Source organism: Leopardus geoffroyi, chromosome B1 (assembly GCF_018350155.1).
Source record: "Leopardus geoffroyi isolate Oge1 chromosome B1, O.geoffroyi_Oge1_pat1.0, whole genome shotgun sequence".
NCBI classification, from domain to species: Eukaryota; Metazoa; Chordata; class Mammalia; order Carnivora; family Felidae; genus Leopardus; species Leopardus geoffroyi.
In genome coordinates this window covers 149,840,836-149,858,791 of record NC_059327.1, presented here as the reverse complement: position 1 = coordinate 149,858,791, position 17,956 = coordinate 149,840,836, and the positions used below count along the sequence as shown (strand labels likewise).

Sequence of the window (17,956 nt, the reverse complement as noted above, 5' to 3'; positions counted from 1 at the left end):
CCTCATCAACTTAATTTTATAGTTGTATGAAGTGACATCGGTCTATAGTCAGTGAGGCCACCTCCATTCAACACACTCATTTTTGTGGATTTGAGTCTATTCTTACCTCACAGGCATCTCGCTTTCCTGTCAAGAATCCAGCACATATCATTCCTGATGATACAGCACCACCATATACATGAACTTGATTACATACATCATTACTTATGATCTCTACTTCAACTTGTCGCAGAGTATTGGGAAAAGGACCTAAAGAAGAAAATAATTAATAGATGAAGAATTTTCACATTGTTGCTTATGATAGTTAATTGTTGTGTTTTATAAAGGATGTACTGGTGATAAGATATATGTCTTAAAGTTGTAGGACTCTGAGCTCAATGACAGTGCTCAGGTTCAAGTTATATTTCTTGCGTGCCTTCTAGGTGCTAGGTACCATTCTTGGCACATTTACTTCCACTATCTTATTTAATCCTTGCAACAACCAACAAAAGTAGGTATGAATATTCTCTTTTTCAGATGAGAAAACCAAAGCTTACCTGGTTATGAGTCTTGCTCTGATCACATAGCTAAATGGAGGATAACATCACATTTAAACCCAGGGCATTTTTCACCACCTGGGAAAATCTGTGATAGTTTACCTTCAGGAAGAGCAGTATAGAGTGAGGTTGTACGATCAGAAAGTAATTTTAATACTGAATAAATGGAACCCTACTGCTTCATCAAAAAGACCATATCTACTTTGATAATAGCTCAAATGGCTGTCCACAACTAATTCCAGGGTAAGTAACCAATACCAAGATAAGATTTAAATCTTGTTTTACTAATGATCCACACATTCATTGATTTGTTGTTATATGAAAAGTGCTTTTAATTGTGTATTGTACCGTTTTAGTCATTGTATTCTTCTCATTACCCCTGAGCAGCTTTTATTTTAAAGACTGTATTAGTCCTTCATATAAAGATGGATGCACTGTTTACAAAAGGTTCAAAGACAATTAAAAGGAGGAAGGAGGGCAGTGCTGTCAATTTGACCAACGAATCAGGGTAATTCTGTGCTAAAGACTCTAGGCTTAGCAGTAGCACGTGTGAGTTTGAATACTGCACAATTTATGTGCTATTTAGCCTTGGGCAAGTTATTTAATCTCACTAAACATCAGTTTACTTGCTAAAAGGAGTAAATGATACCTATCTCACATGTCTGTTGTAAGGGTTAAAAAATAATTAATGTTAGGGTGCCTGGGTTGCTCAGTTGGTTAAGTGTTTGACTCTCGATCTCAGCTCAGGGCATGATCTCATGGTTCATGAGTTCGAACCCTGCATCTGGCTAACACTGTCAGTGAGGAGCCTGCTTGGGATTCTCTCTCTTCTTCTCTATCTGTCCCTCTCCCACTTGTGCTCCATCTCTCTCTCTCTCTCTCTCTCTCTCTCTCTCTCTTAAATAAGTAAACTTAAAAAAGTAATTAATGTAACCAATTATGATAATGCTTTGTCCCACATTTAGATTTCAGCCAATGGAAGCTATTGGAGTGGATTGTAGAGTATGAAATTATGTATTTAAAACCCTCATTGTACTAAGCTGCACTTCAATGCCAAAGATGGCTAGAGAGTGCTAGAGCTTTTATTAGAGAAGATATAGGTTTCTAGAGATTTTGTCACTAACTGTAAATAAATCTAATTCTTTGTATTAAGCCTAGTAAATTCACTTACCTAGCGTTAACTATCTTGCTGAAAAACTAAGCCTAAATCTTTTATAGTCATTAAAGATTATCTAGGATCTGGTGCATTTCTTCACCATTTTTAAGCACTGGAGGGTCATTATATGACCATTTTCTCTTCATTTCTGATTCTCTTTGAAATGGTCCTAGTGAAAGAATCTGCTCACTATCTATTCTTTATACAGATTTTTAGAACAGGCTAAACTATTTGTGTAGATGCTTCAGCAATATTCAATACTATCTCTTTTGTCCTCTCTAATTGACATTTAAAATTTATAGGTATTCCTAGGTTTTAATCAATTTTATTTAAACTATTTATAATTTCTGTGTGCCTACTTTTTTTTTTTTCCGACGTTTATTTATTTTTGGGACAGAGAGAGACAGAGCATGAACGGGGGAGGGGCAGAGAGAGAGGGAGACACAGAATCCGAAACAGGCTCCAGGCTCTGAGCCATCAGCCCAGAGCCCGACGCAGGGCTCGAACTCACGGACCGCGAGATCGTGACCTGGCTGAAGTCGGACGCTTAACCGACTGCGCCACCCAGGCGCCCCATCTGTGTGCCTACTTTTATGTGTTATGTTAATTGGCCTAGGATGCCTAGTTTTAAACTTCAAGTGCTTATAATTCCTTAATCTCAACTTTTAAAAAGTCAATTCAAGTGCTTAACAATATAAGAAGCTATTTTACATTATCAACTATTCAAGGAAGAAACCATCCAGAGTAGAAAGTTTCTATTTTACAAGCTGTCTGGTAACAAGATTTCTAATTAGATATAATTGGAAAAATTTGGGGAAGTAAGAGAAGAAAACCTTAGTCCTTGTCTCAGTTTCAAAATACAGAGAAAACCATAATCAAATATTTAATGCTTAACTTTAGACTGACGTCTTACAAATTTGTAACATTATTTCTGGAAAGTATACAACTTGTTAGAGTAGATAGATCAAAGTTTAGTAATCTACACACTATTGGGCATTGAATGATTCATGATGAAGTCCCAAATCACTCCCAAACTACTACTCTGGGAGGGGGTGGTGTTAAGTTTAATTAGGGTCTGGAGGAAGTGTAGTGGTATTGCCCTAGTGGTAGATGCTTTCCATTTCTACCCTAGTCAGTATAGTGGCCTTCTAATCCCAAAGGATTTGATTCCCCTTTGTTCTCATCACCATTGCCTATAGAACAGGCAGATCCCCCAAGATGAGGAAAAGAACTCTCAGATTATAATGACAGTATAACAACCTGGACCCAACATCAGAATTTTGGAGTTCATATTGAAGGGAAGCAGATTTCTATAAAAATGAAGTGACAGAGACTTAGTACATAAAAGCTATCTTTGGAGCAAGTACATAAATAAGACTATAACTTTTTAACAAGAGACTGGAACAAGAATCAGAAATTCAAAGGCTGCTTAAACTATATGTAAATTGCTCGCCTAAGAAAGGTAGAAACAGAGACTCCGATCAAGATCTGAAGATCTATCTTTGCAGTGTATTGTGTATTATTAAATGTAGTAAAATGTTGTACTTTTGAACTGTATAAATCCTGAGGCTTAAAACCTGCTCCATAGATACATGGATCAGAGGGGTCCCATTTAATAGTTAGCATCAGGCGTGACATTTAAATTGTTTACTTAAAAAAATTGCTTAAGTCTGTTTTTGTTTAGTTGTATGACACATTACAGAAATTTATCGTTATTACTGCTCACAAATCACATACTTTAAGATTCATGCAGCCATGGCAGAATCTCTACATATAAAAGACAGCAACATGGGGCTCCTGGGTGGCTCAGTTGGTTAAGCGTCTAACTTTGGTTCAGGCCATGATCTTACAGTTTGTGGGTTCAAGCCCTGTGTTGGGCTTTGTGCTGTCAGCTCCAAGCCTGGCGTCTGCTTTGGATTCTGCATCTCCCTCTCTCTCTGGCCCTTCCCTGCTCATGCTCTATCTCTCTGTCTCTGTCTCTCTCTTTCAAAAATAAATCAACATTAAAATTTTTTTAATACAAAAAAGAGACAGCAACAAAGAAGTAAATGATATGAAAAAAATATGCCTTAATAACTTTTGAAAAGGAAGTTATAACTAGCTGTAAAATTATAACCAAAATAGCCCATAAAGAAAGCATTAAACATAGATACTGTCTAATAGTAATAGCCAAAGTTTCCATAAGTCACCATATCTGTTTTTTTTGTTTGTTGTTTTGTGATATTTTTCATGGTACATCTTGATTTCATCTCTTACATTCAATATTTTGATTTTGTATCTTATTTTATATCTCCATTCAAATGGAAGACAGCTTTGCATTTTTTGCTTAGTTCTTTTTACTGAGATACTCACCATTAGCTTTTAATGCTCCCCATCCAGTGACAAACACTGGACTCTGAGGCAAGACTTCAAAAGTATCATCTGGGAGACAGACTCTGCCCACATCATTGGAAAAGAGGACGGGGGTGGAAAGCTTCACCACAGCAATGTCGTCATCATGCTTATGGGTAGCATAGTTGTTGTGAATGATAATTGATTGTATTTTTCTTCTCATCAGAGGAGGGCTGAGAGTTGTTCCAAAACTAGCCATCCAGAGTTTGGGGTTTTTGTAACTGATCACAGATTAAAAGTATTACAGTTGGTTCATTTCTGATCTAAAGTTGCCCAGGACTCCGAATAAGCATAGGACATAGAGGTGGTAGAAGGGAAAATTGTTTAAGGTGAAGGAATCTACTGCTGAAATCATTGTTGCACTATATACTAACTAACTTGGATGCAAATTTAAAAAATAAATTAAAAAAAAGAAAAAAGTTAAAAGAAAATTGTTTAAGGTGAGAGTTGATTGGGGTCTTCCCACTCTACTTGAGGTATCTCCCCCAGGATTGCTCTGCTTCATTTAGGTGATACAAATCCGCCCCGCCTCCCCATTCTAAGGTAGCTTACTCCCCTTGAGGGGGAGTTTGTATTTTCTAAAGGAAACAAAATATTATTGCTAGTTTTGATTATGAAAGAAATACAGAGTAGTTGAAAAGCCTATAAATAAATAAAAAATTAGACTTATGTGCCCATATATGTACACATCCATGCACATATATACCCCCATATGCATGCAGTAATATAAATGTATGTATAGCTATTGAGAGAGAAAGAAAGGGAGAAGGGAGGGAGAAGGAGAGGGAGAGGTGTCAACTTGGAGGCACACTTTATATATTGATTGTTTTGTCATCCTTTATTTTTAGTTAACATTTTACTCAGAATATTTTCCCACTTGATATGAATTTCACTAGATTTACTGTATCTCATTATTATCTCCATGTATCCCATATGTTACATCTTCAAAAAAGATATAATTAAAGTGCAGGACTAAAGACATTCATGTGGGATAATCTGATGTAAATTTGTGCATCAGGGTACTATTAGCAGAGTTAAAAAATCCACAATATATCTTAGGAAAACTGGTGAGTGTGCTTAACTTTTGAAGTGTTGTCTTGTTCTTAGTTAAATTAGGATTTCTGGGGAATATATTTCCAGTTGCAGCTGAAGATTCTCTAATTTTTCTACTATTCTTTAGTTACTGTCATTTCTTCCTAAGCCTGCTTCACAATGTTGAGTTCCAGTGGGAGGCCTAAGATGCTCATAAAAGAATGAAAAATTTTTGAGAATTATGAGAGATGAAGGTAAGAAAAGAAGGTGAAATTGGTCATCCTGCTGGTATAGACTGAGGACTTACATGTCAAAGCAGTGAGCAGCAGTCAGGAGCCACTCCTCACTGATCAAAGACGCGCCACAGAAATGGATGCCGTCCATTTGCAGGCTGGCTTGCCATGGCCAATCAGCTCTTTTTGCAGGATAACCTCCAGCAATTCGTTCCATGGATGGAAACTCTCTCCCTCTACCACAACCTGTCAGAAGGAAATAAGATAGTTTTGTTTTGTTTTATTTTTATTTTATTGTTTCATTTTAGTTGACACACAATGTTACATTAGCATTAGCTGTACATTATAGAGATTCAACTTCTCTGTCATTATGCTGCGCTCGCAACAAGTGTAGCTATAAGATGGTTATTTATAAACAGTGTTTTAAACATGTCAAGGCATGTTTAGCACTTAAAGATGGAAACAGTTATAAGTTTGTCTTGCCTTCAAAAAATTAATCAAAATTATGTAATAGAATAATGATCATTCAAATTGAAAAAGGATTAACTTAAAAAATAAACTATTTAATATCCTCCCTAGTGCATTTAAAGCAATTTCAGTTTAAAGTTTGTTTTTTCATATCTTACTAGGTCATTTTCTTATGTGCAACAGTTTACTTCATGATCGTTGACAATTTTGAGTGCACAATGTATACTACTTATTGCAGAAAAATACCATTGGTACATTTAAAATACCTGTCTAATATTATAGCCATTACCCAACTGTATCAAAATTCACACATTAAAATTAACGGGTGTTATTTAATTCTAAGCAAAATTTTCTACTTTAACAAAGTGAGCCAAATAAGAATAAATACAATAAAATGATAGGGAATTGTTAAAATAAGTTATCAGGGAAACATTCTGTGAGGAATAGTAAGTTGTTTCCAAGGAGCCCATATAGGCATGGCCAATTATTATTAATAATAATTTTTCCTCTTACAGAGTGTTAAATCATGTATCCATTCAGAGATATTTCATACTTTTGGGAAATAGTAAACCTGGGGATAGAGAAACGCTAGCAGTATTTTGAATTTTAGCATTTGATTTCTAAACATCACAGGGATATTCTCGAACTTACAGCTGTTCAGAATGTGCTCTGCTTGTGCTTCATTCATATCTGGAAAAAGCAAGATGATTTCTCAGCAGTAGAACAATTATAATTTGGAAATACTATGCCTACATGACATGAATATTTCTGGTTGGGATGAGCTGAGTTAGTCAGGACATTCTTTAATTTTAAGGCAATAAAATGAAATCCCACCAGAAGAATAGACCTGGGTATGAATTAAACCCTTCTTCTAACTCTTTATGGACTCTGGGAAAATCCTGGGTTATGATTTTAAAATCATCTGCATAGAGAGGATATTATTTTTCTTGAAGGAAGACTACATCTAATTAATTTAGCCATAGTAATTTATTAAAATGCAAGTCAAACAGAAGAGGGTCTTGGACTACATTTACATGTGTACTGTTATATGGTGGGCACCATTTCCTTCTGTCCTCATTCACACATTAGTGATATGGTAAAGGCACTCAAAGCATCTTAGATGCCTGACATCTCCACAGAGTCTCCCAGTAGAATAAAGGTCCACCAGTGTACTAATGAATCTTCAAAATATGTTAGTCATTTTATCATAAAGTAAAATAGAAGAAATCATGATCAGTGACTGCTCCCCGAAGTTATATGAATTGTTCCTCATGCCAGATAATATAATGAATAATCCAGATCCACAGTTTTGTTAAGTTGAAAACTAGTGTGGAGTTCTGGTAAGCCTGAAAAATTAATGCATCTTTCAGACTCTAAACTCAGATTGAGTTCATCAGCAGGGAAATAAGCTTATGTTTATTACTATTTATTAGAATGAATCCCTTTGAATTAGTTTTGCTAATAATTCTCTAGTGGCTTCCCTGATCTTTATAACTGAAACTTCCTACCTGGATCTGCATGACATGGTCCCTATTTACGTCTTTGTTGTCATGTTGAACTGTTCTTGCTTTTAGCCATGACTCAGTGGTCACCCTGGCCGTTCTGTTTCTTGGCTGTGCCAAGGTGTTCATACAGTCTTTATTCTAGTTGTCCCCTGCCAGAAATGCTCTTCCCTTGGCCATTTTTATGGTTGGTTCCCTATTGCCATTCAGAAATTAACTTAAAGTCTTCTCCTCAGACAGGCTTTCCATGACAAATCAAAGCAACCTCCCATTCTCTATTCTCTTTATTGAATATGAAAATTCAAATTATTTGATATAACTTTTGTTTACTTATTTTTTAGTGGGCCATTGTCTTTCTTATTCCAATTACAATGTTCTATGAGGAGAGGTAATTTCCTGGCACAAATAGGTTCTTAATAAATACTTGCTAAATGAATAATGAGCAGTTATGATAACTAGTAATTTACTGAGTCCTATCTACTAGGGAGTATGACAAACATTGCTTATATCCTCCCAATAGCAGTATGAGGCAAAAGTATTAAGGACATAATTTAAATACTTCTTCAGGTATAAAGCTTGTTCTACAACCATTTCACTATAAGGTCAATTATAGTCTAGTGTCACCTTCTGTAGGAATGGAACAATGAGAGGAGTGGAATTATGGTCAATTCATGAGTAACTAGTCTGGGCTTATTTCTATCTGCGGCAACCACTGAGGGACTTCAGAGAAGACATGAAATCTCCTAGATGATCGTTACCCAGCAGATGTGCTCCACCTACAGGACAAAAGTTGAATAGCTCCAGTTTTGGAACAAGACTGTAGACTCCCTTTTCTCAGCCCTTCTCCTATAACTAAATACAACTAAATATCCTGAAAATCATCTAGCAGATAACGGTAAAATAACTCTTAAAGCTGGAAGGAGGAAGGCAAAATTGCTAGAGACTACAGTATTTGAAGGACAGTGTGATGAGCTTCCTAGTTTTGTTTTCATCTCACCTACATTTGGACTGGGGATCAAGAAAGGCCTGCAATCTGAAACCATCCATAGGCATAGACAAAAAAATCCTAAGAAAGGTCTGCTTTCTCCGTCCAAATACTGGGAAAGAAGAAGCACAACAGAGGCCTAGTGAGGAGCCCAAATCTCCTGTTTCACAACACAGGGCTGGCTATCTATTTTACTAGCATCAGTGACAGTAATAAGCCCTTGACCATCCCAAACCCCACTTCCCAATCAGGGCACCAGCTTGCAGACTGACACCCACAGGGACAGCATCAACCTTTATCTCCCCTGTGACATAAGTAGGTTCAAGCCCACCACACCCCTACACGGAGAGGATGGCCAAGGGATACAAGGCAGCTGAGAGAAGCCTGTTTTATTCCCATATATGTTGCTGGCAGCAGGAATTGAGAGGATGTTCCAGAAGACTAGAATAAATACTGCAAGGACTCTGCAAACTAAGTTGTTATTGAAACCACAAAAGTTGGTGAGAATCTATACTCCAAACCTAAACAAGTTGGCTATCTGCCAAAATAAAAGAATTAAATAGGATCAAGAGTCTCCTAACATAAACTGAAATGTTCAGAATACAGACAAGTTACTTGCCATACTGAAACCCAGGAAAACCACACTCTGCATGAGAAAAGAATATCAACAAATACCAATACTGAGATGAATAAGAAGTTGGAAGTATCTGATATGGATTTTAAAGCAGATGCCAGAAAAATAATTCAGCAGTCAATTACAAATTCTTTTGAAACAAGTGAAGAAATGGAAAATCTGAGTGAAGAAATAGAAGTTACAAAAACCAATTGCAAAATTATAGGACTGAAAAGTATAAGTAATAATTATTATTATATTTATACTATTATATTTATATATAATATTATATAATATGTAAATATTATTTACAATAATATTCATATTATTATATTTATCATTAATTATTATTGTTATTAACCCTGCTGGGTGGTCTTAATAATGGAGAGTGGACCTGGGGGATAGAGTCAGTAAACTTGAATTAAATTAAATAGTGTTTACCCAGAAGAACAGAGAGAAAAGAGACTGAAAAAAATCAAGACAACATCTGAGATTTGTGGGATGATAACAAAAGATTTAACATTCATATTATCAGAGTTCCAGAAGGAGAAGAAAAAGAGTGTGAGACTGAAAAAGGATTGAAGGAAACAATGGTTGAAGACTTCTCAAATTTGGCTAAAGACAGAGATCTGCAGATTCAAGAAGGTGAGAAAATCTCAAATAGGAAAGACTCAAGTCCACACCAAGATCCATTATAATTAAGTTACTAAAAACTAAAGACAATGAAAAATTCTTAAAAACAGAAAAATGAATATTACCTATAAAGTAACACCAATTCAAATAACAGCAGTTTTCTCATTTGAAACCGTGGAAGACAAAAGAAAGTGGCATAGCATTTTTCAAGCTCTGAAAGAAAAAACTATTAACCACAAATCCTATATCCGCTGAAACTGTATTTAGAAATGAAGAGGAGATGAAGGTATTCTAGGGTGAAGAGAAATTAAAAGAATTTGTTTCTAACAGACCTACTCTTGGAAAAGGGCTAAAGGAAGCTTTCCAAACAAAAAGCAACTGATAATAGAAGAAGGCTAGCACCTTCAGAAAGGAAAGGAAGAGACAGAATGTGTAAACACAGAAATAAACATAATACACTATTTTTCACTTCATGGGTTTCTTTAAACATATTTTATGGCCAAAGTAAAAGATGTGACACCATCTCATGTGCTGAATGTATACAGAAGAAATACTTAAGAAAAATATATCTAAAAAATGGGGAGGGCACAGGCCACATGGAGGTAAAGTTTTTATACTTCATTTGAAATGTTGATATCAGTAGGTTGTGGCTAGTTACATGTGTGCATATTAATACATAAAGCAACCACTAGGACAATTTTACATAGTGATAAACTTAAAAACATTACAAATAATCAAAATGGAACTCTAAAAAAATATTGATGTTACCCACAGGGAGGGAGAAAACAAGCAACAGAGACATAAGGCACAGCACAAATAGAAAGCATTTATAATAAAATGAGAGACTTAAGCTCTAACATATCAATAATTACTTTAATGTGTAAATAGTTTAAATACATCAATTAAAAGAGAATGGCAGAGTATAATTAAGAAGAAATGGCTCAACTATTTTCTTTTTACACTGAAATATCTAAATTGAAAATAAAAGGTTGAAAAAAGATATATCACACAAATATGAATCCAAAAAAACCAGTAGTGGCTTTATTAATTTCAGATAAAGTGGACTTCAGAGAAGAGAAAAATTACTGGGGACATAGAGGGACATTACATAATGATGAAAGGATCAATTTACGAAGAATATGTAGCAACTTTGTGTGTTTACAAATAGCAGAGCTTCAAAATACATCAAGCAATAACCGAAAAGAGCTGGAAGAAGGAATAGACAAATTCAAAATTATAGTTGGGACTTCGCCATCCTCTAATATCAACAATTGACAGGATTACTAGCCAGAAAATCAGCAAGGATATGGAGTTAAACAACATCAATAACAAGACCTAATTGACATTTATAAAAAACTCCATTCAGCAATAATAGAAGGCACATTCCTTGCAAGCAGCCATGGAATATTCATTAAACTGGACCATATCCAGTGTCATAATCTTCTGCATATTAAAAGAATTGAGATCAGATTATGTTCTCTGTTCATGGTGGGGTCAAATTAGAAACCAATAACAGAAAGGCAATGAGAAAATCTCCAAACAAGGGATTAAACAGCAGACTACTAAGTAATATGGTCCAAGAAGTCCCAAAGAAAATAAAAACATTACATAGAACTGAGGGAATATGAAAATACAACATACCAAGTATCGTGGGATGCAGATAAAGCATTACAGAGAGGAAAGTTATAGTACTAAATGCTTATGTTAGAAAAGAGAAATAATCTCAAATCAACACTCTGAGTTCCTAACTCAAAAAAACTAGAAAAAGAAGAGCAAAGTAGGCCTAAAGTAAGGTAGAAGAAGGAAATAGTGAAGAAAAAAAATCAATCAAGATCAGAATTTCAATCAAGAGTTAAAACAGAAGAATAATATAAAAAAATCATTGAAACAAAAAACACTGGTTGTAAGAAAGAAATCAATCGAATTGATAAGCTTCTAGAAGACTGATAAAGATAAAAATAAAGAAGACAAAAATCACCAATATCAGCAATTAAATGAGGGGATATCACAAAAGAGGCTGCAGCCCTTATAAGTTAATTAAGGAATACTTTGAGCAACCTTACATTCATAAGTTTGATAATTTAAAAGAAAAGGATGAATTCCTTGAAAACCACAAACTACTAAAATTCATCAAAGATGGTATGGATAACCTGAACAGTCCTACTGTTAAAGAAACTGAATTTGTAATAAAAGATTAGAAAAGAATCCTTAGGCCCAGATGGCTTCACTGGAGATTTTGGCAAAACATTCAAAGAATTAACACCACTTTTACACAATTCCTTCTAGAAACTATAAGAAATGAGAACATTTCCTAATTTATTTGATATAGCCAGTATTATCCTAATACTGGAACTAGATAAGAAAAGAAAGCACACTAATATCTGTCTTGAATTTAGATGCAAAATTCTCAGCAAAATTTTAACCAATTGAATCCAGCAATGTATGTAAAGAATAATATGGAGTGATGAAGTGGGTTTATTCCAGGTATGTAAGGATAGTTCAATATTTGTAAATCAATTAATGCAATCTTCCATACCAACAGACTACAGAACAAAATTATATGATTATGTCAATTGATCTAGAAGATATATTCAACAAAATTTGGCACCTGTCACACCACCACACCCATCTATCATAGTCACAATAAAAACATTTGAAAATAACAAGTGTTGATGAAGATTGGGAAATATTAGAACCTTTATACATTGTGGTGAGAATGTAAAATGATGCAGCCACTGTGGAAAACAGTTTACAGTTCCATAACAAGTCAAACATAGAGTTACCATATTGCCCAGAAATTCCACTCCTAGGTATATATCCAACAGTATTGAAAACTGATATTCAAATACTATACACCAATATTTATAGCAGTACTATTCACAATAGCCAAACAATGGAAACAGCACAAATGTCCATCAACTGATGAATAGGTAAACAAAATATAATATATCTATAAAGTAAAATATTATTCAGCCATAAAAAGAAATGAAGTATTGATACATCCTAAAACATGGATGAACTCTGAAAATATTATGCTAAGTGAAATAAGCCAGACACAAAAGTAACATATTATATGGACTCATCTATATGAAACATCCTGAATAAGTAAATCCATAAATACAGAAAGTTAACCAGTGGTTGTCAGGGGCTGGGGGAAGGGAAAATGAGTGCTTAATTGGTATAGGATTTCCTTTGAGGTCAGGAAAATGTCTTGAAACTAGGTAGAGATAATGGTTGCACAATATTACCAACTTAATGCTACTAAATTGTACACTTTAAAATGGCTAATGGTTAATTTTATGTTACATAAATTTTATCTCAAAAAACCACACCCATTTATGATAAAAACTCTTGGTCCATTACGAGGTATTTTCTCAACTTCTTTGATGAACATTTACAAAAAACCTATTTCTAACATCATACTTAAAGGTGAAAGATTGAATGCTTTCCCTCTATGATAGGAAATAAGGCAAGAATATCCACTATCATCACTCTTATGTAACATAGTACTGGAAGGTCTAGCCACTGAATAAGATAAGAAAAACAAATAAAAGGCATACGCATTGGATAGAAAAAAAGAAAACTCTCTATTTGAAGATGACATAATTGTGTACATAGAAGACTCCAAGGAATCTACCAAAAAAAAAAAAAAAAACAAAACAAAAAAAACCACCCACAACAGCCTAGAATTAGTAATGTTGCAAAATACAATATCAATACTCAAAAATCAATTGTATTTTTATATGCTGACAATAAGCAAGTAGAAATCAAAATATAAAAACATGTTTACAGTTTCTCCAAAGAAAATGAAATATTCAGTTATAAATGTAACAAAAATGTACAGGATTTGTATGCTGAAAGTTAGAAAATGCTGATACTCAACATAGTAAAAGAGGTCAATTTGCCCCTAATAGATCTATAGGTCTAGCAAAATTTCTATCAAAATCTGTTAGGGTTTTTTTTTGTAGATATATATAAGATTATTCTAAAATTTATTTAAGACCTAAAGTATTTAAAATAATATTGATAAAGAATAATAAAGTGGGAGAATCATCCTTCCCAATGCTAAGCTTGCTATGGAGCTGCAGCATTCAAGAGAGTATGATCCTAGTGGAAGGATAAATCAATGGAATAGAATGGAGAACCCAAAAATAGATCCCCACAAAAATGCCCAATTAATTTTTGATAAAGGAGTCAATGTAATTCAGTGAAAGGTGGGCAGCAAAAAAAACCTCACAGCTTACACAAAAATGAGCTCAAAATGGATCATAGACTTTAATATAAGATATAATGTAATGTGAAGCCTTCAAATTTTATAGAGATATGTATAAAATGTTAAAAAGTATAAGTGTAAAATTACAAAATTTATAGAAAAGAACATAGGAAATAATTGTCAGAGACCCAGGACTAGGGGAAAATTTCTTACCAACAACATAATCCATAAAATGAAAGTTTGGTTGGTTGAATCTCATCAAATGTAAAACATTTCCTATCTGTTTATGGGATGAAAAAGCAAATGTCAGAGTAGTAGGAATTATTTACAAATTACATATCTGGCAAAGACCTTGCATCTAGAATACATTAAAACCTTGCAAAATTTGATATTTAAAAAATAAAAATCAACTCAATTAGAAAAACTTGCACATTTTGCCAAAGAGGATGTATAGATGACAAGCAATTAAAAGGATTTTTGCTATTATTAGCTATTGGAGAAAATAAAATTAAAGCCATAATAAGATATCACTATACACCTATCAGAAAGGCCAACATGAAAAATAGTGATAACACCAAATTCTGGCAAAGATTCAGAGAAACTGGGTCACTTATACATTGCCAATGGGAATGCAAAATATACAGCCACTCTGGAAAGTAGTTTTGTAGTTCCTTTCAAAACTCAAAATATTTTTATAAACCCAAAAAATATACTCTTGGATGTATCCCAGAAAAATGGAGACTTATTCTTATAGGAACATATATACCAATGTTCATAGCAGCTTCATTGTAATAGCCAAAATCTTGAAACTACCCGAATGTTAGCCAATGGATGAGTGGTTAAACAAACTGTGGAATACAACGGAATACTACTCAGCAATGAAGGAACAAATGATTGATACACACATCAACATGGATGAACCTCAAGAAAATTACACTGAGTGGAAAAGGTCAAGTTCAAAATGATACAAAATGTATGGTTTATGTGACATTCATGAAATAATTATAGAGATGGAGAATAGATTAGTGGTTGCCAGAGGTTAGGGATGGGTGGAAGAGATGGGTATAGTTATATCTGTGTCCAGATAACACAAGGACGACGCAATAAGGTACAGTTGAATATATTGATGGTGGTAGTGGTTATGCAAGGCTACATATGTGATAAAATGGCATAGAGCTGCACCTACACACACACACACACACACACACACACACACATACACACACACAAATGAGCTCATATATAACTATGATACCTGAATAAGCTCTATGGGTTTTATCTATGCCAATTTCTTGCCTTTGATGTTGTGCTATAGTTGTATAAGATGTTAACTTTACCAAAGGCTGGGGGAAGGGCGCAAGAGCATGAGATTTCCCTATGAATTGCTTTGCAACCTCCTGTGAATCTATACTTATTTCAAAATATTTTTAAAAGTCAAGCATCCCAGTGGAAAGTCTGAATTACTTTTCTATTCTTCTTATAGAATATTAAAAACATTGTCATTTGAAGAAGTAATCAGAGAATAAATATGCAGTCAAAAAAATGTAAAGGGATAACAGTGAGGTATTACAGAGGCATACCAAGAAACTAATTAATAAAAATAATGTCCTTTTTTTTCTGGATTCTATAAGTAGTATATTAGCTTTTTAAAATTTGTGATTTGTGATTTCTTTCTTATTCTAACTAAATATTCACTTTCCTACCTAAAATAAAATTTATTTCAATAATGGGTGAGATATTGGATCTGGTTAAAAAAGATAATATAGTGTTTGATTAGAAACAAGGCATGAAAGGGGTTAAATGAAATATTACTGATAAATCTTCTGGTTAACTTATTATTATGCTAAATAAAACTGCTATGAAATAAATACTAAATTTAGAAGGGAAAAGCCCTACTGGCTGAAAAAATTAAGACCAGAAAACGATTTTAAAATGTTAAAAATTTTTAAATTATACTAGTATGAATGAATAAAAGTGATATCACATGCTATTTGGCTTTGATCTGAGATAATTCACAAAGAGAGGCAAAGTTTATGCATTTTAAAAGCAAGCAAAAAAACCCATAACTGACCTAAATGATTAAAAAAAAAAAAAAGACTACCACTTACATCCTCTCCTAGAGTGTGAGGAGCATCAGATTATGCTAGTCCAAAATATGTCACTTTGGTATATGAGTTATTTTGAATCAAAGGTAAGTGAGAAAAAGCAGATACAAGAAATTCCTCTTGCCCTTCCTCTATTTGCCTAAAGGCAGGACGTAAGTTTACAAAGGTGTCCCTCTTCTTCTCTCTACCAGGAAGGAGAAAGGTTAATTCCTAGAGATAATTTTAGACCCTATCAGCCTGGAGAAGGCACCAGAAGAATCTTTATAACACTTTTACTAACTAGCCCTTATCTCTGTCCTTGAAAGCCTAAAACTGCTCTCCTTTGTTCTCTCATTTCTTCACAAATTTGTTCCTTGATGAAGATGCTATAAAAGCCAAATTCTAAGCCACCTCTTTGAGTTACTCATTTTCCCCTACTTATCTTCCATGTATACATCATGCTAATAAACTTTTGTTTCTTTTTTCTTGTTAATCATCTTTTATTACAGTAGTCTTTTATTATAATCAAGAACTCAGAAGTATGAAGGGAAAATTATTTTTCCTCCCTACAAGTAAATTCCATGAATTTTTCTTTATATTATATATATTTATACGATGAAAAGAAACAGAAATAGAGGCATAATTAGGGATCATAAAAGAATTAATAATTTCATGAAAGGTTTAGAGTAAAATCAGTGACTAAAAGTACACTTTCTTGAGACACTGGCAATATTAGCTAATTCTCTCTTCCAACTAATTGTTTTCCCCTCCCTCCCTCCCTTTATTCCTTCCTTCCTTTCTTCCTTTCTTCCCTTCCTTTCCCTTCCTTTCCTTTCCTTTCCCTACCTTTCCTTTCCTTTCCTTTCCTTTCCTTTCCTTTCCTTTCCTTTCCTTTCCTTTCCTTTTCTTTTTTCTTTCCTTTTTCCCCCAAAATCTAGTCACTAGAATCACTGGAGAGTATTCTGACTTGTATAAAATGAGAAGAAATTTTCATAAGGCTATAAATTTTAGAAAAAAATTCACCAAATTATGCATGAGTACTTTAAATTCTGCAATTTTTAAAAATGAGATATACATAGATAACTATTTATCAAACTTGTACTTTATTAACTCTGAAAGCTACGCTCAAAGCTTCCCCTTGAGCTTTATTGTGATCCTGTATAAATTACTTTTATAAAATTAAACCTAATATATTTCTGCATTGTTTTTTTCTTTGTTGGACTCAAGATATTAGGCAACTAACTCTTCTAATATTTGTGTTTGGGGGCTATGTGTGGGTTTTAGCTTTCCAGATACCCTTTTCAAGAGATAAGTTAATCAATTCCCCAACTTCCTAGGATCAGTGTTGCTAAAGATACCTGAGAAAGTCCATAAAATAATACATTACATTAATATGTTTATACTTTTCAAAGCATTTTAAAGTTTTTCCAAAGGATAAATTTCACAGTTGCTACTATTTTCATTTTGCAAAATAGGAACTGAGACCATTTTAGCAACTCACCCAAGGCTGCACTACCATGGTTATCGCTGGGACACAGGTCTCCTGACTTCTAGTCTAAGGTTCTTCCCACTACCACCTGCAGTGTCTCCTAGAATACATTCCATGCATTTTTCTTTTTACTATATATACTGAAATGATTTCTCTCACCCTATGAAACTAAGCTTTTGTTTTTAAAAATTTTCTGTATTTTCATGCAGTTCTAAAAGTCTATATGGAAAAAGGAATGATTCCAGTTTCCTCAGTGTTCTGTGGTGATTGTTGATTTTAAGACTGCTTCTGTTTCATGCCCACTTTCAGGAGATTGAGTTAGTTTACACAGTTAAAGATAGAACATTTTACAAATACCAATGTCCTGCCCTGTGCTGAGTTCTGTGCTAATCTTGGGTATGTGGTTGTAACTACAGAAGACACATTTCTAATATTCAAGAATATCAGTCTTTTGCAAAGATAGATGAAATAAAATATGTGCAAATTAATTTCTAAGCACCCTCGGTAAACACAGAAGTCTCAGGATGAATGATGAATCTGAGAAGAGTTTTGCATGGGAATGAGGATTGTCTTAAAAGTAACTTGCTTTGATAGGCAACTGAAGATCTGGTGATGGATGGT

The 17,956-nt window shown here is 34.0% G+C and overlaps 1 protein-coding gene across 1 annotated transcript in view; it reads right to left on the bottom strand.

Annotated features, from left to right (window-relative positions):
- Positions 1 to 17,956, bottom strand: part of LOC123596454 (transmembrane protease serine 11G-like) — a 31,265-nt gene that overhangs the window by 4,022 nt on the left and 9,287 nt on the right. Inside the window, exons 6-9 of the mRNA XM_045474945.1 lie at positions 6,468 to 6,506; positions 5,423 to 5,594; positions 4,045 to 4,304; positions 107 to 249 (exon numbers count right to left, since the gene is read on the bottom strand). Coding sequence (XP_045330901.1) covers positions 107 to 249; positions 4,045 to 4,304; positions 5,423 to 5,594; positions 6,468 to 6,506 — 614 coding nt within the window. The remainder of the gene's footprint in view (positions 1 to 106; positions 250 to 4,044; positions 4,305 to 5,422; positions 5,595 to 6,467; positions 6,507 to 17,956) is intronic.